Source organism: Schistocerca gregaria, chromosome 7 (genome assembly GCF_023897955.1).
Source record: "Schistocerca gregaria isolate iqSchGreg1 chromosome 7, iqSchGreg1.2, whole genome shotgun sequence".
Lineage (NCBI taxonomy): Eukaryota > Metazoa > Arthropoda > Insecta > Orthoptera > Acrididae > Schistocerca > Schistocerca gregaria.
In genome coordinates, this window is record NC_064926.1 from 197,014,733 (window position 1) to 197,036,498 (window position 21,766).

The 21,766-nt window shown below is 38.8% G+C and overlaps 1 protein-coding gene across 1 annotated transcript in view; it reads right to left on the reverse strand.

Moving 5' to 3' along the window:
- LOC126281284 (histone deacetylase 11) overlaps positions 1-21,766 on the reverse strand; it is a 67,678-nt gene that overhangs the window by 34,420 nt on the left and 11,492 nt on the right. Inside the window, exons 2-5 of the mRNA XM_049980106.1 lie at positions 16,892-17,042; positions 16,670-16,780; positions 14,028-14,119; positions 10,005-10,209 (exon numbers count right to left, since the gene is read on the reverse strand). Of these exons, the coding sequence (XP_049836063.1) occupies positions 10,005-10,209; positions 14,028-14,119; positions 16,670-16,780; positions 16,892-17,042 (559 nt within the window). The remainder of the gene's footprint in view (positions 1-10,004; positions 10,210-14,027; positions 14,120-16,669; positions 16,781-16,891; positions 17,043-21,766) is intronic.

Genomic DNA, 21,766 nt, shown 5'->3' on the forward strand with positions numbered 1-21,766 from the left:
TCAGCAGAAGCCTCTGGCCTCCAAGGTCCCCAGACTTAACCATTGTGTGATTTTGATTTATGAGACAAACTAAAAAGCAAAGTGTATGCTGACAATCTTTACATAATAGACAATTTTAAACAGGACATTACTAGGGAAATTGAAAACATCATGCCAGCAGAATAACAACATGTTGCTGATAATGTCACCACACAAAGTCAGTGATGCTCGAATGCCCATGGCCAACACTTCCAGCATCTCTTATGAAAAGGTAAGTACATGTTTTTTTTAATGTTAGTATTATCTACACTTTTTTAATTAGTTCACTGTTACTTGAATATCAGGTGTGTGGTGTAGCGGTTTTATGTGGTACACCCAGTATATTCAGAGTTGAGCTGCCCTTCTAATTATCAAATAGTGATTTACTAAGTCTATTACTAGTGCTATTATTATTATTGAAGAGGAGCAATAGTCTATTGTACATTACTTCCTCAATACTTCACAAAATGATGGTGAGAATGAAAGAGAACAGAAGTTATTAACAATACTTATCACCTTACTTAGACTGGTGTTTAACAATAACAATCAAAAAGGCCTTGAGTTAGTGGGGCATTATATATTTTATAAAAATCAATACTTATTACGGGAGGAGATTCCAAGTAATCTCACTCACTATAGCCTTTCACCACAAACATTTCTGAGAACTATTTCCTTTCTTTTCTTCAAATTGTCCACTCAACCATCATTCAGGAAGAAAATCATTGACTTTTGACCTGGCAGAAAAGCACTGAGATTTTACATCAACAAGATTTCATTAATAACTCTGATTACTGGAATATTATTAATGGCGCTTTTCTTAAGTCATGTCGCAATGTATTACTCAAGAAACTGCAACCAAATGTTCTTGTCAGTATTTTTACGAAGAATATTGAGTACTTCCTGGATCACTGTCATCAGTCAGAACCACAACATTTTACTTCAGAAACATTCTTGATTTGAAGATGCTACACATGGGGAACATTCTCTCCTTGTTTATCTAGACTGTCCGTTTTCCATGTAAACATATATTGTATGTTTTGCAAAGTTCTTCACTTATTGGTCTATTTATATTCAAGAGTTACTTTCAAATTTCCACGTGAAAATAATAATTTAGCCTCCACTAAGACATTTCAAATATGTATTAAAAAAAATTCCTCAAAGCATTATCAAATACAATATACTCAATTTACACTTACGGATCATAACATATCATGGGTGACAGTGTGATATTTTTCTTCTTTGGGAGAAAAACAAGGTTTAATTAGTGTAGTGAAACTTTCAGCTAATGATACATTTTAAAAGTCATGGCAAGAGAAAGAAAAACAGTGTACTTGCAAAATTCACATTAGCTAGTGAATCAGAAGAATGAAAAAAGAAATATTCTGTGTATTTCCGCACTGAAACAACATGAAGCACATTTGTAATGACAGCAGAATGTCACATCTTTCAATGATAGCAAATGTAACAAATTTTATGTAAAGCCCTAGGCAGTTCATAGTTACCTTCCAAGTCAGCACCAAATCCTGAACATGAAATCAATCAGTTATGCAGTTATCTAGCTGCAAACTGGTCTGTGTGTAGGCAATTTAAAAGAAGCCCCACTTCCCATTCTAAGACTCAGATGATTGTGTGTTGGCTCAAGGCATCCTTGATAACGTCATCAATATAAAATTGTGTAATTCTTTTTTTACTTATTTTTAGAACACTTATACTATGGATCCTATAGTGAACATTAACATGATGTGTGCAATATGGAAACACATGTGTTACTGATCCCAGACAGCGTAAGAAGATCACATGCATACTTTCAAGTGATAACAAGAAACAATGTTAAGTAAGAGTGTCAGTGCAGAAGTAAAAGTAAGAATGCACTTGCAAATTTCATTGTGTACAAGTTATTCAAGTTGAAAATATACACATATGAGGGCGTTCTGTAATCACACTCCAAAAAGTGGGTGGTGGGTGATGGAGGCTGTTAAATGCAAACTGAAGCAGTTCAACCAGCTTTCCGGTTGCTAGACACTTAGCCTACCCTTGTTAGTATATAGCACTGAGTTTTGTGCATCATCCACTTTTGTATATGAAAATATGTGTGGAAAGTGGGGTTAATGATTGCTTTATCTACCTCATTATTCATTTTCTTGAACAACTAAAATAACAGTAATCAATCACAAAACATTATACAGTCAAGGAAACGTAGAATCGCAACAACAGTGGCAGTGTACACAGCATTATATGCTAGGCTAAGCATTATTTGTGACCCAATACACCTGAACATCACTCTGAAGACTTATACCTTTTTGCATCTTCTATCAGTTCCACTTCTCTCATCAACCACTGCACTGAGTGTCTTTGTGGAGGCATATACAGCACCATAAGAATAAAGCAGATGAGATGGATTACCTAAAACGTGCAGCTTTGCAAATTCTACAAGTGTCTCATTTCCATAAAAAGAAAGTGCTGGCACTATTCAATCCCCTTGTCCCCTTATGTTTGATATCACAAGTCTTTGAGCCAACTTTTAAAAAAATGTGATCAGAATCTAGTACACTGGGATGACACCAACAAATTATTGGCTGTAATTTGAACATAGCACCAAGAAAATTACACTTTTGCTACTGACATTCTATCATCAATTAAATTTATATGTGAACAGGCTTAAAAACTCTGTGCAAAAATTTATCCTGTTCTACAATGTCAAGAAGTTGTCAGTTTCTACAGCTCATGGAAATTCACCAAGATGTGGACTAACATAACTATTTGGGCATACTGATGTTATAAGTTCTATGCCAAGGTGAATAAAATGAACGGAATATTATTATCTTATGAATGCAATTTTGTGGTCACATAATACAAGAATGTATTTTTCTCTTTTTAGCCATATCAGAAAGATTAATGTACAGAATATTTTGGTGGTGTTCTCTTCCCAGTTATTTTGCTATATTTTTCCCCTCTTGTCCCTAATCATCATACTTCAACTTTGCAACAGCTCTGCCACATACCTCTCACAGCTACATATTGTCATTTCTACAGAATTTATCTGTCATTAGGGTATATGGGTTCCGCCTTTTTTTTTTGCAAACATGCTGTTTTTTCTTTTTACCCAAACATGTCTCAGCACCTCCGTGGGTTTTAGAGATTGCTGGGGAATGCCTGGCTGTCATCACTTTAATTTCTGTGACATATTTGACAGCACATTAACAAAAGCTTTCATGTTCCAATGAAAATAAAATGCACAATTTTGAGGTAGCACTTTCCTACGAGCGTTGCTGCACCGTGTACCAGGTGAAACACCATCTGCACTTGCACAGTGTTCTGTATACAATTAGACTCCTGAATCTTGTATTATACTCTCAACAAATCTCAGGATACTTGTGAAAGAGTTCTGTCAACTGACTTAATAAAATGACTATTTGAAGTCAGATAATCTTATATATCACTCAGCTGTGAAACTTAAGAAATGCAAGGTTCTTGCTGTATTCTGCAAAAGTGCTCTTCCTAGAGTCATTTCTGAGATGACCTGAAATGTCTGCAGGTACCAACAACTTTTTGTTTCAAACTTTTTTTGTATGTGCCTCAATTCTAGAGGCAGGTTTCCGATACTTCTAAGTCTTTAACACAAGCTCCTATGCCAGTCTGTGGTTGCTCAGAGCATGCAGATGACATTTTGTGCGAATTGGTTAACTGTGCTCATCAGAGTTTCATTGGAGACAGATGTAAAGACAGGGCAGGCTATCATTTTATTCCAACTTCAAGTTGAACATTATGTGATCCTATTTAAAGTTATTGCTATTGGATCAACCATTATCACACAGTAGTTTTTACATCTATACTCTGTAAGTCTGCAGCTTGTGGTCTCGCAGTAGTGTTCTCGCTTCCCAAGCATGGGGTTCTGGGTTCGATTTCCGGTGGAGTCAGTGATTTTCACCTGTATCGAGATGACTGGGTGTTATGTCATCTTTATCATCGTCATCATTCATCCCCGTTTCAGTTGGAGGAAGGCAATGGCAAACCACCTCCACTAGGACCTTGCCTAGTATGCCAGTGCAGGTCTCCCGCATCGTTCCCCTATGCTCTGTTGAGGAGTATGGGACTTCATCATTATACTCTGTAAACCACTGTGAAGTGCATAACAGAAAGCATGCAACATTGTTTAGGGCTTCTTCCTGTTCCATTTACATTGGAGCATGCAAAGAATGACTGATTAAATACTTCTGTGTTTGTCACCTCTAAGGAAGTGACAGGTTGTGGTATGCTGCTAGATGCCCTGTTTAAGGCTAGGCATTGAAACTTCATAAATTCATTTTCATGGAATACTTGTAGTTGTCTACTTTCAATCATCTGCCAGTTCAACTTATTCAACACGTCCGTAATGCTCTCCCGTGGGTCAAACAAACAGGTGACCATCAAGCTGTGCTTTTTTGTATTGTTCAATATCTCCTGTTAGTTTTATTTGGAAGGGTTCTTACACAATTGGGCAATAGCCTAGGACATGTTGGATAAGTGTTTTAAAGCAATTTCTTTTGTAGACTAGTTGCATTTTCCCAGTGTTGTTTTTTGAAGTGCAAAATTCACATTTCTGGGTTGCCAATTTTTAAACCACCTTCAAACCTTGGTAGGGCCTGATTGAATATTTGTGCAGCTTTTAGTGGACAGTACTTCATTATCCACCACTGCATCACCTGTGAAAAGTTTGAGGTTACTATTGTTTACCAGTTCACTACTATACAATATGAACTGCAAGGGTCACAAAACAAATCTGTCTACATCTACATACATACTCCTCAAGCCACTATATGAGGATGGCAGAGGATATCATGTACCACAACTAGTCATTTCCTTTCCTGTTTTACCCACAAATAGAGTGAGGGAAAAACTACTGTCTATACACCTCATACAAGCCCTAATTACTCTTATCTACCTGGTCCTTACATAAAATGTATGTGGAGGCAATAAAATTGTTCTGCACTCAGCTTACAATGCCATTCTCTATTTTCTGAATAATGTTTTGCAAAAAGTATGTTGTCTTTTCTCCAGATTTTCCCATTCGAGTTGTTCACAAAGCACCTTTGTAATACTCGCATGCTGACTGAGCCTACTGGTAATAAATCTAGCAGCCTGCCCCTGAGTTGCTTTGATGTCTTCCTTTAATCTGATCTGGAGAAGAATCCAAGCACTCTAGCAATATTCAAGAATGGAACACATTAGTGTCCTATGTGTGGTCCCTCTTAAGAGATGAGCTACACTTTACTAGAATTCCTTCATTTAAGTCAACCACTCACCTTACCTACTACAGACCTTACATGCTCATTCCATTTTTTATCACTTTGCAACATTATGCCTCCACATTTAATTGATATGATTGTCTCAAGCAGCGAATTACTTATGCTGCATTTGAACATTACTAGCTTGCATTATCTTACACTTTTCTACATTTGGAGCAAACTGCCATTCACCACACCAACTAGATATTTTGTCTAGGTCAATTTGTATCTTCCTACAATCACTCAATGATGACACTTTCCTGTACAACACGTCATCAGGAAACAGAAGACTTCTACTAACACTGTCTGTCAGCAATTTCATGGGTCCTTTCTTTTAACCTTTTTATATAACGAGTCACCTGTGCTTCTTTCCAGTCATTTGGGACTTTGTGATGGGTGGGAGAGTCATGGTAAATGCAACCCATGTATGATGCCATGCCATAGACCACTCTCTGTAAAAATGAATCGGGACTCCATCTTTCAGTTGCTTCTCTACACCAGGGATGCCTATTAGTATGTCCTTCAAGTGGGAGTCTCTATGACAGTGAAACGACAGAATGTTTGTACAATCCTCCTGTGTGAATGATTTTTTAAATGCAAAATTTAAAACTTCTGCTTTACTTTTGTCACCTTCCTACATTGCACCTCTGGTAGTTTATGCAGTCATAATACAGTGATTATCATTAAAAATTATTAAATTCTTTCTTAGCTAAGACATGACAAGGATGCAAATTTTGTGGTTGTCCGATTTGCTTTCTTAACGTTTGATCCTAGAACCTGCCATCAGAAACTGGGTACACTATTAAACGACAAAAATGTGCAAAGGAAAAGCCAACTTTGAATAGCATTAAGGATAAGTTCCACACTGACCAATGACCCATCTCTGCTAAAGCATTCTTGTGTGGTGGTGCTCTACCTGGGGGTAATCAGGTTTGAATCTTGGTGGTGGAAAAATTTTCACCTCTAGTATTTTCCTGGCAAGGGGAGGAGAGGTGGTGGCATAAGAACCCTGACCACCAGTCTTTACGCCAATGTCCTGGTTTAAATACCAAACCTCTCTGCAGTGTCTCACAAAGTTAGGGCATGTGACACTGCTGATGGTGAATTGGATGAGGAAGTTAAGCTAGGTGGCCCTCTTGGTGCTATTCATTAATAGTAAGCTATGCGCTGGTACCGGGTTTCACCCTACCCTTTCCATCATCATCTTTGTCATCATCATAGAACACAAATGATCACAGTCGACAAAACACACACACGTAGTATAACAAAAAATGGTAATGGAGTACATCATAAATAAACAAAACAAAACAAAAACCAAACAAACACTGAACAATACCCATAAATCAAATTTCTACCCAGAGTCAAGGAAGCAGGAAGGGAGAAATGTTGAGGTTTAATATTATACTGACATCGAGGTCATTAAAAATGAAGAACAAGCTTTGATTTGAGCAATGATGGAGAAGGGATGAGCCTAAAGTCATTTAGGAAAACTGTGAACAATTTATATCAGGGTAGCAGATTAGGGATTAAAATTCCAATCCTCTCAAATTCTTGACGTATCAAGGGAATAGATTCCACCGGGAGAGGCAAAGGAACTGGTCAAGGTGTATGTGTGAAATGAATATCAAGCAGGCTCCAAGAATTGGCTGTCAGCAGTTGTAAATCCTTAAAGGAGCACAGAGAGACAAGAGAAGATAAAAAGACAGAAAAGTAAATAAAAGTAAGAAGCAGGATATGAGAGAGATGGAAAACAATGGAGATCTTAAATAGAAACAAGAATGAAAATGTTGAGCAAAGTAAGTAAAATGAAAATTGTAAAAAATAAATTTTGTGTATACAGGGTGAGTCACCTAACATTACCGCTGGATATATTTCGTAAACCACATCAAATACTGACGAACCGATTCCACAGACCGAACATGAGGAGAGAGGCTAGTGTAATTGGTTAATACAAACCATAAAAAAATGCACAGAAGTATGTTTTTTAACACAAACCTACGATTTTTTTAATGGAATCCCGTTAGTTTTGTTAGCACATCTGAACATATAAACAAATACGTAATCAGTGCCGTTTGTTGCATTGTAAAATGTTAATTACATCCAGAGATATTGTAACCTAAAGTTGACGCTTGAGTACCACTCCTCTGCTTGTTCGATCGGGTGTATCGGAGAGCACTGAATTATGTAGGGATCCAAAGGGAACGGTGATGGACCTTAGGGACAGAAGAGACTGGAACAGCACATTACGTCCACATGCTAACACCTTTTTATTGGTCTTTTTCACTGACGCACATGTACATTACCATGAGGGGGTGAGGTACACGTGGTTTCCGTTTTCAATAACGGAGTGGAATAGAGTGTGTCTCGACATGTCAGGCCAATAGATGTTCAATGTGGTGGCCATCATTTGCTGAACACAATTGCAATCTCTGGCGTAATGAATGTCGTACAAGCCGCAGTACATCAGGTGTAATGTTGCTGCAGGCTGCTACAATACATTGTTTCATATCCTCTGGGGTTGTATAAAAGACTAAGGAAACAACAACAGGAAAGGCAAATGATGAACGGGCACAAACAGAAACATAAATCTAATGGCTATTCAGGCCACCAAAGGGAATGAAAGACAATTCTTAACACACAATCAGAAGAACCAATACTCAATATGTAAGGTTATATAGTATGATTCAACAAGCTGTTTATATTGTACTGAGAAGAATGATCACTATTATTCTTAAGTATAAATGCCAAAGAATGTAAACTATCTACATAAGCCAGGAAAAATAACAAGAATGAAATACATGCACATACAGGGATGAATGAGAGCACTACTTTGTGAGGCACAAAATCTAAAACAACAATATACAACAAAAACTGTATCGCTTGAAAGCATAAAAAAGGAAAAAAATAATAAGGACTGACAGCAAGCCAGAACAGAGAAAGTAGAATAATTAAGGGAGAACAAACACAATTAGAGTTGGGCTGAATACTTTGAGAATAAATGGAATGCCAAGTAAGACCAAATATCTCACAGTAACCGGTAGAGAATACACAGCCAAGAGAAGAAAAAGGACAACAAATACAGAGGATATAATGGAAGAGATGAAATGGAGATGAATGGAGGAACTTTGGGTCATATGAATAAAATGGAGAATGTACTTTATAACTGGAATTTTGAACATTCTCAGGTTTGCATGAACAAAGTGAGTCAGACAATATACTTCACTTGAGAATTTTCTTAGCTTGAGTGAAAGGTTGGAGGAAGTTGCTGAACCCAAAGAACATTCTTTGATTTCATATTCAAACTAGATAAGTTTCTTAGATAAATTTCTCACAAGCAGAGAACATTGCTCATTTTTTAAAGGAAGCTCTGTAGCATATTCAGAGACGAGTAAGTTCTATTGAGGCCAAGTTTCAGAACTTATGGTACATGCAAAAAAGGACATACCTACCCCAAAGAAATACTGAAGAGAGAAACTGTAGAAGTTTACAGAGTTTTAACAATAAAAACATTACTTGGCTTGTGAACTTTCCTCCCAAAAATCATGAAAGAAGTAGGCAACCTTTAAATGATGTTAAAATGAAAATGTTTTGTGTTATTTAGTAGACCATTGTTCAAATTTGGAGTACATAAAAAAGGTGATGTATTCTTAAAATTTAGTTTGCATAATGTGTTCACCTAACTTCAATTACAAAAAAAGTTACCTGCATGTCAAAAATTCAGTAACATCGTCAGAAAATGCATTTTTGTACACTGTCCATAATTGTCTTAATAATTTGTTGCTGCACATTAAAGAAAAATCAAAATGTGCACAAACTCTTGCAGCACACACTGATGCCAGTTCCATATTTATACAATGAATAGTTTAACTGTTTGAGTGAGGTGAATGAAATGTAAGATTACACATACGTTCTATGCCAGACACAACAGATGAAACAAAAAAGAACTTCCTCATCATAGAACACACTTTGAATTTTTTTATTCCTATGAAATTGAGAACTTTCTCAGAGAACGTTCCTTTGCTTTGATGACCTCCTTCGGAGAATGTTCTCTTTTTTTATTCATATGACCCACTGAGGTAGCCAACATTTATTAATAAATGTAATACCGAAACAGAAAAGAAGAACTATTCAAGTAGAAAACTGATTGCAACCTTGTCCACATGGACTGTTACTCAGTGACTGCAACGAATTTCTTGCATGATGTAACTGCTTTGACAGAAAACCTTTTAGGACATGGGTATGTTTGGTGGCAAGTGAGTAGGGTATTTCTCAAATCAAAAGCTGTTCCTGGAGTTTGATGGGCATCAACACACCACCCAAATGTCCACCACCTCTCTATTTCAGTCTTTCTAGCCCTGTCCTACATCCTCCTCTGCATCTAATGAACATTTTCTATTTACCGATATTAATATGACTTTGGACTTTTATGCCTGTCACTTTCTCTTTATTGCTTGATTTTTGTGGTAGCTTCAATTTTTCTGCCCCCTTGTTTGTAGATCTCACCATGCCTTTTGTTGTCCACGTACTCCAATCAACCTCTACTAAGAAGAGACAGAAAATCAATCATTGTATCAAGTGTATCTCTGATCTCTTCATATCCCTGACTTTTGCAAATTAAATAAAAATAGTAAAGGAAGCTAGACTGAAAAGAAGAAGAAAGAAGGAGAAAATAAGTGATAAAAGAACATCGCAGAAGCCAATATTCTGTACAATACAATATACCTGGTGTGCATCCAGGTCAACAATCATAGCTGTTCTGGCTCGCCCATGCCGAAATAAGAAACGTATGAGAAGAGTAATGTCAGCATATGGACAAAACCCACCACCTTTCTGTCCACAGCAGTGATGAAAACCACCACCTATGTTTATGGCCCATCCACGTTCCAGTGCTAATTTTCCAGCCAGGATACTCCCACCCACCTGATACCTGTAACAAATAATGCATTATTAACAAAATAATCATATAATTGTCACTAAAACAGACATATACATAATTTATACTTGTCACTAAAAGTTTAAAGATTAGGTAAGAAATTTGATTATTTCTTTTAAACATACTGTTTTCTGTATGTCAAACAATGGAAAATCCAGGATGGAAAAATGACAATATTATGAAAAGGATGGATTACTATTCACCATATAGTAGAGATGTTAAATCACACATAGGAACAACAAAAAGACTATTAAATGCATAAGCTTGCGGTCAGAAGGCCTTCTTCTGAAACAGACAACAAAAGCACACACATTCACATACACATGACCACTGTTTCTAGCTGCAGAGACCAGTCTGAGAGAAACTGTGCATGATGGAAGAAGCAGTATGGATGGTAGTGGTAAGGTGGTGGTTTGGGGGGGGGGGGGAGGTGGAGGGGGGGAGATAGCAGAGTATGGGTGGAGGAGGGTGAAATGCTGTTTGCATGAGCACACAGGGACGAGGTGGAGAGAGGGTAGGACAGCTAGATTGTGAGGTTACACAGAGCAGCACAGAGGGGGAGGGGGGAGGGGAGAGAAGGCTAGAAGTAAAAAGACTGTGGATGCAATTGTGGAACAGCAGGCAGTGTAGTTTTTGGAGTGGGGACAGGGGAGGGGATTTGTGGGTGAAGGAAAATGAGTAATGAAGAATGAGGCCAGGAGGGTTACGGTAATGTAGGATATATTGCAGAGAGAGAGAGAGAGAGAGAGAGAGAGAGAGAGAGAGAGAGAGAGAGAGAGAGAGTTACCGCCTGTGCAATCCAGAATAGCTGGTGTTGGCAGGATGGATCCAGATGGCACAAACTGTGAAGCATTCATTAAAATGAAGAACATTGTGTGGGGCAGCATGCTCAGCAACAGGGTGGTCCAGCTGTTCCTTGGCCACAGTTTGTCAGTTGCCATTCATGCAGACAGGCAGCTTGTTGGTTGTTATGCCCAAGTAGAATGAAGCACAGTGGTTGCAGCTTAGATTGTAGATCACATGACAAATTTCACAAGTAGCTTTATCTTTGATGGGACAGATGATGCTTGTACTGGACTGGAGTCGGTGACGGTGGGAGGGTGTTTGGGACAAGTCTTGCCTCTGTATCTATTACAGGGTTTTGAACCATGAGACAAGGAGGTGGGAGCATGGGTTGTCCAGTCATGGATGGGGATACTGTGTAAGTTTGGCAGGTGGTGGAATAAGACTGGGGGAAGAGGGTGGGGAGGGATAGGGGATAGGATATTCCTCATTTTAGGGCACAATGAGAGTTGACTGCCGACACCAGCTTTTCTGAACTGCACAGATGGAAACTCTCCCTGCAATATATCCTACGTTCCTGTAACACTCCTGGCCTCAACTTCATTAGTCATTGTCCTTCACTGGCTGATTCCTTTCCCTGTTCCCATTTCAGCACTACACAGAACACTAAGCACTAAACAACTTCCTATTACACAAGCACACCCACAGTCTTCCCCACCCCCTGTGCCCTGCCCTCTGTCTAACTTCCCAATACACCCATCTACCCTACCTTCTCTTCTCCTCGTCCCTGTATGCTACCACAAACACCACTTTAGATGCCGCTGTATTCCTACCATTCTGAAGATGGAGTAAATTCTTTCATTGCAGTACTCCTTATAATTGTCTGAGGAAGGATTTAATTTTATGACCAGTCGGATTTTCAACTTGGTTTTTTAATCCAACACATTTGTCGACAACTTCTCTTTTATATATATACAAAAAATCTCACACCACCTTGACACATTTCTCTCACTGGCCCAAAGAATTAACTCCAGAAGTTCACTGAGTTCTCTTCTAATTTGGTATAGGAAGTGGTCATGATTTTTCCTTTGAGACATACAGAGCACCCACTGAGAATAACATCACTTGAATTTCAAACCTGTGACATACTCATTTTTGATAATTATGATCATATCTCATGAGTTCTAGTGGCCTAAAGCAGCATGCCAGATTTGCATATCAATTTTCATAACTTTTGGCTCAGCAATGACACCATCATTGGACCATTTTCTTGGTTGTAATTAAAACAGGTTACCAACTGACAGCAACTGATGTGAACCATAATTTGCTCTCCCTCCCCCTCCCCCTTACCACCACCAGTCATGTTGCTTCTCCCATCACGCACAGTTGCTCGCAGTCTGGCATTGGCAGCCACAGACAACGCTCGTGTGTGTGTGTGTGTGTGTGTGTGTGTGTGTGTGTGTGTGTGTGTGTGTGAGAAAGAGAGAGAGAGAGAGAGAGAGAGAGAGAGAGAGAGAGAGCTGCTTTTGCATGAATGAATGTGTGTATGTTTCCTATTCATGAAGAAGGCCTTCTGGCCAAAAGCTTATGCATTTAGTGGCCTTCTTGTTGTGCTTGCCTGGGACTCAACGTCTCCGCTATATGGTGAGTGGCAATCTATCCTTTTCATAATATTGTTTTCTCTATGTGCTACTTGATGGCACAGTTAATTAAGTATCATCTGTGTCAGTTGTTTTAAGACCATTTGTGACAACAACTTTCACCTATAGCAAAGTTATGTTTCTGAAAAAAAAAGTCAAGTCACACATTACTTTAGATTCAGTATTACAGATATCTTTATCTGTTATTGTGTATGAACCGAGCTAGACACAATTTCATCACTCTATTCGCAAAGTGTTATCATGTCATTTCTCTGCTATTGTTTTCTAACGCAAAAGACAGACACACTACACAATTCAGTACAGATGTACCATTATTTCAGAGAGAGAGAGAGAGAGAGAGAGAGAGAGAGAGTGTTTGTGTTTGTGTGTGTGTGTGTGTGTGTGTGTGTGTGTGTGTGTGTGTGTGTGTGTTCACAGAGGAACAGTAGAGTTCACAAGTTTGTTCAGTGAGTACCTCAAATATGCTCTGCACACCCTTTCGACCATTACAAGAGTCTTAGTGTCATAACTACTACACAACCTCACTCTTTTAGAGAAGTGTGGAATATACTACTACTTTTATCATGCACACAATGGCCAGTGGTAAAATCATAGAAATTCAGAGAGGCTTACAGCTAGTCTTTATTTCCATGCATTAGCCTTAAATGGAACAGGAAGAGGACCAAAACTATTGGTTGTATTCTTTATCTTCTGGCATACAATATAAAAAATTAATTTCTCAGAGTAGTAATAAAAATTTTAAAGTTTTTACAATTCCACATCCAATGTAATCCCAAGTTGAGCAGATGAGTATATTTAATAACTGCTTTATGGATCACAGACTTACTTTCATTCAATGTGTTAATTTTGAAATGGCTTGCTATTTCTGTCATAAATATTGAAAACCAGCAGAAAATACAACTGTAATAAGGCTACATAATTTTCATATCAACAGCAGTATGCTTGTTTCATGCCTAATCACTCAAATTTATGTAGAGTGTAAGAGATGGTAATGAAGAGGTATATAAATAATATAGGTTATCTGTTTTCCCTATAAGAGTGGGTCAAAAGTCTTATACTGATAACATAATACAATGTAAACAAATATTAAAAAGTTTTAACGATATTAAATAAAATGTATGTCTTATGCTGTCTCTTAGCCAGAACTTAACCTATACTCCACCCTGAGTATCAATTTCTTTGTTGTTGATCACAACCAAAAACTGAGCAGACCTTAAGAAATGTACAACTCTCCCTGTCTCTCATATATAATAAGAACTATGCCAGTTTACAATAAATAAAATACTAACAACAAATGTGTCAATAGTGTCTAATACTTTCACTACAAAAATCTGAAAATATAATAAACTAAGATTGTATTTATCATACCTCATAGGTCGCAAGTAATGTGACTGGACAAAAAAGTTGGGCACCAAAGCTAGCAGTGGAATCTCAGCTACTGCTGCTACATTAAAACTGAACTGTAAACATGAAAGATAAAAAGTTAAAGTCCAAGATATGAGAAATGAACAGTTAATAATCCTAGCTTCTAAAAGCTCTTTGAGACATTCACTTTTTTTTATTTTTATGGGAAATTAAGCTGTAATGTTAGTCCAATGAATTATTCAGACCTACTAATATTTGTATTACAATATGTGCCACTAAACTCTTCATTAGTCATTTTTACATAGAGATACAGTGATTATTTCAAATTAAATGCGCTGACATTTTATGCCAATATATACCCTCAGACTTCAAGAAGAATATAATAATTCCAATCCCAAAGAAAGCAGGTGCTGACAGATGTGAAAATTATCGAACTATCAGTTTAATAAGTCACAGCTGCAAAATATTAACGCGAATTCTTTACAGACGAATGGAAAAACAGGAAGATGCGGACCTCGGGGAGGATCAGTTTGGATTCGGTAGAAATGTTGGAACACGTGAAGCAATACTGACCTTACGACTTATTTTAGAAGAAAGATTAAAAAAAGGCAAACCTACATTTCTAGCATTTGTAGACGTAGAGAAAGCTTTTGACAATGTTGACTGGAATACTCTCTTTCAAATTCTGAAGGTCGCAGGGGTAAAATACAGGGAGCGAAAGGCTATTTACAATTTGTACAGAAACCAGATGGCAGTCATAAGAGTCGAGGGGCATGAAAGGGAAGCAGTGGTTGGGAAAGGAGTGAGACAGGGTTGTAGCCTCTCCCCGATGTTATTCAATCTGTATATTGAGCAAGCAGTAAAGGAAACAAAAGAAAAATTCATGGAGAAGAAATAAAAACTTTGAGGTTCGCCGATGACATTGTAATTCTGTCAGAGACAGCAAAGGACTTGGAAGAGCAGTTGAATGGAATGGACAGTGTCTTGAAAGGAGGATATAAGATGAACATCAACAAAAGCAAAACGAGGATAATGGAATGTAGTCAAATTAAATCAGGTGATGCTGAGGGAATTAGATTAGGAAATGAGACACTTAAGGTAGTAAAGGAGTTTTGCTATTTAGGAAGTAAAATAACTGATGATGGTCGAAGTAGAGAGGATATAAAATGTAGACTGGCAATGGCAAGGAAAGCGTTTCTGAAGAAGAGAAATTTGTTAACATCGAATATAGATTTATGTATCAGGAAGTCGTTTCTGAAAGTATTTGTTTGGAGTGTAGCCATGTATAGAAGTGAAACATGGACGATAACTAGTTCGGACAAGAAGAGAATAGAAGCTTTCGAAATGTGGTACTACAGAAGAATGCTGAAGATAAGGTGGATAGATCACGTAACTAATGAGGAGGTATTGAATAGGATTGGGGAGAGGAGAAGTTTGTGGCACAACTTGACTAGAAGAAGGGATCAGTTGGTAGGACATGTTTTGAGGCATCAAGGGATCACAAATTTAGCATTGGAGGGCAGCGTGGAGGGTAAAAATCATAGAGGGAGACCAAGAGATGAATACACTAAGCAGATTCAGAAGTATGTAGGTTGCAGTAGGTACTGGGAGATGAAGAAGCTTGCACAGGATAGAGTTGCATGGAGAGCTGCATCAAACCAGTCTCAGGACTGAAGACAACAACAACAACAACAACAACAACAACAACAACATATACATAACACACCAAGATCGCTCAAGACAAGGAATCTGACATGGAAAAAAAAAAAAGAAATAAAACCAGAGGAATAAGTTGTACTTAGTCTAGTCACACACAGATTCAGAGCTGGAATAAACAGTAGAAAGTTTACAGACTTTAATTCTATAACTCACATTTGATTTCCCAGCAATAAGAAGAAAAATACACATAGATTATAATGCTGAGAGGAATCAGGTGGATTATTAAGAGTTTTGATGCAAACATGCAGATTCCTGCCACTTACTTCCAGGGTTCTACAACAGTATGGAAGAATATCGTGGGGCATCCAGGGAGCAAACCATATGGTAACTTCTTACAAATCACATATCAGTTCATGGTTGTTTTGATACTGGTAAGAAAACTAATGAGCTTTCAGAAAGAGAAAATGAAAACATGGTGATGTGTGTAGTATTTAATTCAGCAAGTGACTGTGGAGCAACCTACTGCTGAGGTTAATAGAGTGACATGACAACAATGAACACAACAGTAAGTGTGACTAAGTACCTTTCCTCATTGGTTGTTGCTATGGCGGCTGTTCTCTAAACAGCTACTGTCAATACTATCATCACGTTATCTCATTCAACTTAAAAACATCACAAAACTTACACAACTATTAACTATTTTGATGTGGACCGTGCCAGCTAAACTACTGTTTAACTCTTTTCAGAGGTACATGATAAAGTGCACAATTTGCATTTCATTCACACATCTGACATCATCTCAGACATGTACGCACTCCAGAAACACAGTGCCGTAAGTAGGCAGCAAAAAATATCAACATATATACAAAGAAAAAAAGACTGTTACACTGTTGTAAAGCATTCCACATGAACTACAAACATGTATCCAATGAAACTAAAATCAGATTAAGCGGTGAAGAATGAGATTTAAAATTCAAATTATGTACCTTCAAACTCTGAAGATACCGTGCAGTATGTACCACCAAGAGGTCCTCTTGTGAAGCTTCATTTGGTTGTAACACCTTATCCTCTGATAGGTGCAGCTCATCTTTCAGGTACTACACAGATTAAAATATAGCATCAAATTCTGATAAAGCACTGATGAGTTGAACTCTTCAATAGTTACATTAACACCATGTTTCAAAGCTAATATACAGACAGTATTATACCTGGAATATATTACCCCATTTATTAGCATCAAATGGATGAAGTTTTTCTACACCAAGAAAATGGACATTGTATTCTTTCCTATAAACAATAGGCCATTGGTTATGCCGAATTTCAATGTACAGTCTAGTATGCGGAGTTATCTGTGCTTGGCTGAAAGTAAAAATGGTCATCAATACACAATATACAACACAATATGAATGCTTCATAAGGCTATGTGTAATCATATTACACTAAATAAGATGATAATTTCCTCTCTCAGTGAGATGATTAAAATGGCAGAGCTGAACATACAGGCCAGAATGAGACACAACCAGCTATAATACTTATAACAGGCTTATGTATTATGGAAATATCATCACTGTAAGTTGAGTTTACACAAAATACAGCTCTGTAACTCATTAGTGAATGTACAAGTACACAAGATGAAACTGAAAAGGGACTGAGTCATTTGGTTGATGAAATGAAATCTACACTAGCTGATGGCTACAATATGCGCATAAACAAACATGAATCTATGGTAAGGATGTGTGTACGTATTGAAGGGCTAAATTTTAACTTGGCTCTTTGAGAAGTGAACAGTTCTTTGGAACTCAAACATATAGAAGAAAGCAGCAAGTGTTGCATAGGGCAAAGGGCTTCTGATAAAAACTTTCATGGAAACCTATGTTTCGAATGCAAAAAAATGTAAACAGAGAAGAAAGAAATGACTTTCAAATATGCCATTACAACAGACTGTTTAGGATCCGGTGAATTGATCGAATATGAAGTGAAGACAGTTCATATGGGTCAGTTGGTTTGGGGCTTAAGGGAATAAACAGTTTGGTCATTGGTTCCTTAGTTAAGCAAAAGGTCATCTGGTGTTAGTGACGTCACACACAAATTTGACTGAATTATGGAGTAGTAAAATCAAGGCACTGAAAGTATCGTAATAACAGTGCCAGCTTATCTATGGTGAGAGAAACTTCACCACTTGCATCTCACCCCTCCACTCCCCCCCCCCCCTCCCCCTGTCAACATGATTAAGACCTAAGGCAGTTACGGAGTACAGAATCTCTTATAGCTGGAAAATTCTTAATAGTAAAAGTGAGAAGACTAAAATCGTAATGAACATCAGCTGGACCAACAGTAGTAAAGTACAACGAGAAATAATCAGGTCAGTAGGTGGATGGGGTGTGACTCTGGGGCTTAACATGCAGTGGGGTGTGACCCTCCCACAACTGTTCTAAACTGCTATAGTTCAAATGATAAAGATGGGAACATCATCCACTACGAAAAAAGAGCTAACTGCATCCAAAAGCAATTAGAACACAGTAAAAGAGGGACGAACAAGGCAGCTGGCGGAGGAAATAGGATCAAGAGTCCCCCAGCATACACATGCAGTGGGAGATGCCCGAACACCAGCCACCTTGTCCCCGCCCCAGAAAGTAGTCTGAAACATTATATCTGAAAAAAGAACCACTTTCTTGGAGAAAATGAGGAACCAGTTAAACTGTCCATATGCCAACCACCAATATTAGAGGCAAAGAATCTAGAAGACCATGCTTACTTAGTTTGGAGAGCCAGAAAGAGGGGGCATTTCACCAGGATGTGAGCTACTGTCTGTGTGGCTCTGCAACCACAATGTGGGGGTGGCTCATTACATAATAGAAACCTAAGGATTAATTTGGTACTACTAGTAAGGGGGGCAACAGAAGGGTTGATCTCTTCCAGGAGGAACAAGAAGAGGAGCACCAAGCAGCAGTAGTCTCCTCGATAGTGCAGAGTTTATTAGAAAGGGCAGTAGCCCACAAGACGGTATTTCATCTTCGAGTGAGGAGAGATCTTATTTGCATCAGCAAAGCTGCATCTGGGATCAACACAATGAACATTGGGCAAGCAACTGGTTCTCTACCCAGTCAGCCAGCCAGTTCATTCTCTGGGATAACCACAAGACTTGGGACCCAGAGAAAGACAGCTGAGCATGTAGTAAGACAGATCACAGAGAAGCTCACGAACAGCATATATCATACGATGACAACAGTAACCCTGATCAATAGCTAGGAGACTAGTCACTGAGTCAAATTAAAATATGGCCGAGGGTTGCCTGTTTAATAAAATGTAGGGCCTGTGCACAGCTGTTAATACTGCTGTAGAAACACTACATGTTCCCAGCAACAAATGATGTTCTGACCAGCAGCAGATGTAAAAGCATATCCCATCCTATTAACTGTTTTACAGCTTTCAGTGTAAATGGCATTAGCCCCCTAATATTCTTGAACAACTGAGAGGAGCAAATGCTGAAGGGTGACTGAAACTTTGAGCCCTTGAAATAATAGATCAATCTTAGTTCATGGAGAGGGGGGGCAGGGGGGGGGAGGAGCCGAAACACGAGGAGAAAATTGTAAGGAGGTTACACACAAGTTCCAGCAGAGGGCCTCGAGACACATACCAATGGCTAATCCAATCTGAGGATATTGTATTATTAAGAAACTGTTACATGGTGGTCACCTAAATGAGCAGGAGTTGGCACCATCAGAGTTAATGAGGTAAGGTGCCAGATTCTGCAAGGAGATTTTCTACGGGACTAGTCTGGAAAACACCTGCAGCCAGTCTTAATTTACACTGATGGACTGGGTCCAGTAATTTCAAAGCTGAAGAAGCTGTTGAACTATAACCCTGACAACTACAGTCCAGTGGTGACAAGAACAGGACCCAGTAAATATGAGTTAGAATTGGGTGATCTGCACCGAAAGAGGTGTGGGCAAGAAAATGGAGAGGATTTACCTTTTGCATGCAGCTAGCCTTTAGTTGATTAACGTGGGGCGGCCATGTCAGCTTTTTATCAAAGAGCAGTCCCAGAAACTGCAACTGTGCAACAACATTCAAGTACGGGTTATCCAAGTACAGTTCTGGTTCAGAATGGACTCTGGTATGACAGGAGTGGAGGGTAAGTAAAATGTGATGGTCCCAAACAGTGTCATATGCTTTATTTAGGTAAAAAATGACTGCAATGAGGGGCTGACTTGGAAAAAGCCTGTCAGATTGAAGTTTCCAGCTAAATCAGATGGTTGATTGTGGATTTTTCCTCACAGAAATCACACTGATAGAGAGAGAATGGTCCCGTGATTCCACATCCCAGTATAATCATTGGGCTACCATCCTTTCAAAACAGTTTGCAGAGCATGTGCACTACTTGGTGGCAGCTGTCGATGGACGTTGCATTTGTGCCTGGTTTAAGGATTAGGATAGTGATATTATCTTGCCACTGTGATGGGAAAACATCTTTGAGGAAAATGCTGTTGGAGACTATGAGTAGATGAAATCTACACTCAGATGTTGGGTCACCTGATAATGAATCAAACCAGGACCTGGTGCTGCATCACCTGAGTCTTTTATGCATTTGAATGGTAGAAAGGTAAGACAAGGTTGCCAACACAGTTACAAAATGGATCACAAGATGTTCAGCAAGAACCAACACATTGGTAGAAATACTACCACGAAGGAGGACATTTAGAACAGTTTTTGCTCTTTGGTGGCCTACCGAGCGAGGTGGCGCAGTGGTTAGGACACTGGACTCGCATTCGGGAGGACAACGGCTCAATCCCGTCTCCAGCCATCCTGATTTAGGTTTTCCGTGATTTCCCTAAATCGTTTCAGGCAAATGCCAGGATGGTTCCTTTGAAAAGGGCACGGCCGATTTCCTTCCCCATCCTTCCCTAACCCGAGCTTGCACTCTGTCTCTAATAACCTCGTTGTCGACGGGGCATTAAACAACACTAACCTAACAACCTTTGGTGGCCTAGTAGACTACGGAACTTGGTACACACCTGGAACAAAGAGAGAGTGCTTTACATCTCTTCCACAGGAGGAGATAAGCATTCCCACCATTGGTTAATTAGCTACCAAGCCTTTGCACCAAACCACTTAATAATTATGAGAGCGGTCTGTGAAGTGTTTCAGTTCAATGATCCTGAATAGCTGCTGCAATGTCTTTGACCCTACATGGGACGAGCCAACAGCAGAGGAGACCTGTAGGAAGGGCCGGGTGATATGTCTCCCACAACTTCATCAATACTATTTGACAGTGGGGACAAAGACAACAACAGAGGTATATGACTGCCAGTTGGCTCTTCAAAGAGCTCAGTTGGTAATCGATCTGCCTGGAGGTAAATCATTGTTACAAATGGTCATAATTGGAGTGTTTTGCACTCAACACTGCTATTGCTTTCAATGTGGTGCACAGGAGAATCCACTCACAGACATCATTGTGACCCAATGTACATATATGTCCACAGTTCCTCTAGGGCCAGTAATGTTCTGATACAATGCACAATAACTTCAAAGGTATGGAAATGAATATCAGTAAAATGTGTTTCTTGAAGACCATAACAGATCAAAGCACATAAGGAAATAAGCTGGTGATGGTTGGTTGGTTAGTTTGGGGTGTAAAGGGAAAAAACTACAGGGTCATCAGTCCCTTTTTCCTGATGCAAGCAAGGCTAAAGGTACAAAAACACCCAACACCACGCCTAAAAAGAAAACGAATGGAATGAACAAAAAATGGGAAGAACATACACCAAAAGGAAAAGTAGAAGAAGGTATTAAAACCATAGAGCATATGGTCTGGGCTGGGTAATCAAAAAAATAAAAGAAGATGAGCCAGCCACTCTGCAACACATTAAAATGTCCACCCCAGAAAGACAAGGCGAGATGAACACATGTACACAAAAGACAACCAACAAGACAAACAAATGCAAAGAAAGTGCGACGGAGGTAAAATGGACCCATAGATGGTACGATAATACCCCTGTCATGAATAAAATGTTGAGGCATTGTCACCAAACACTGAAGGTAGGGCGATGGGTTGATAGCCACGTATAACCAATGCGCAGACG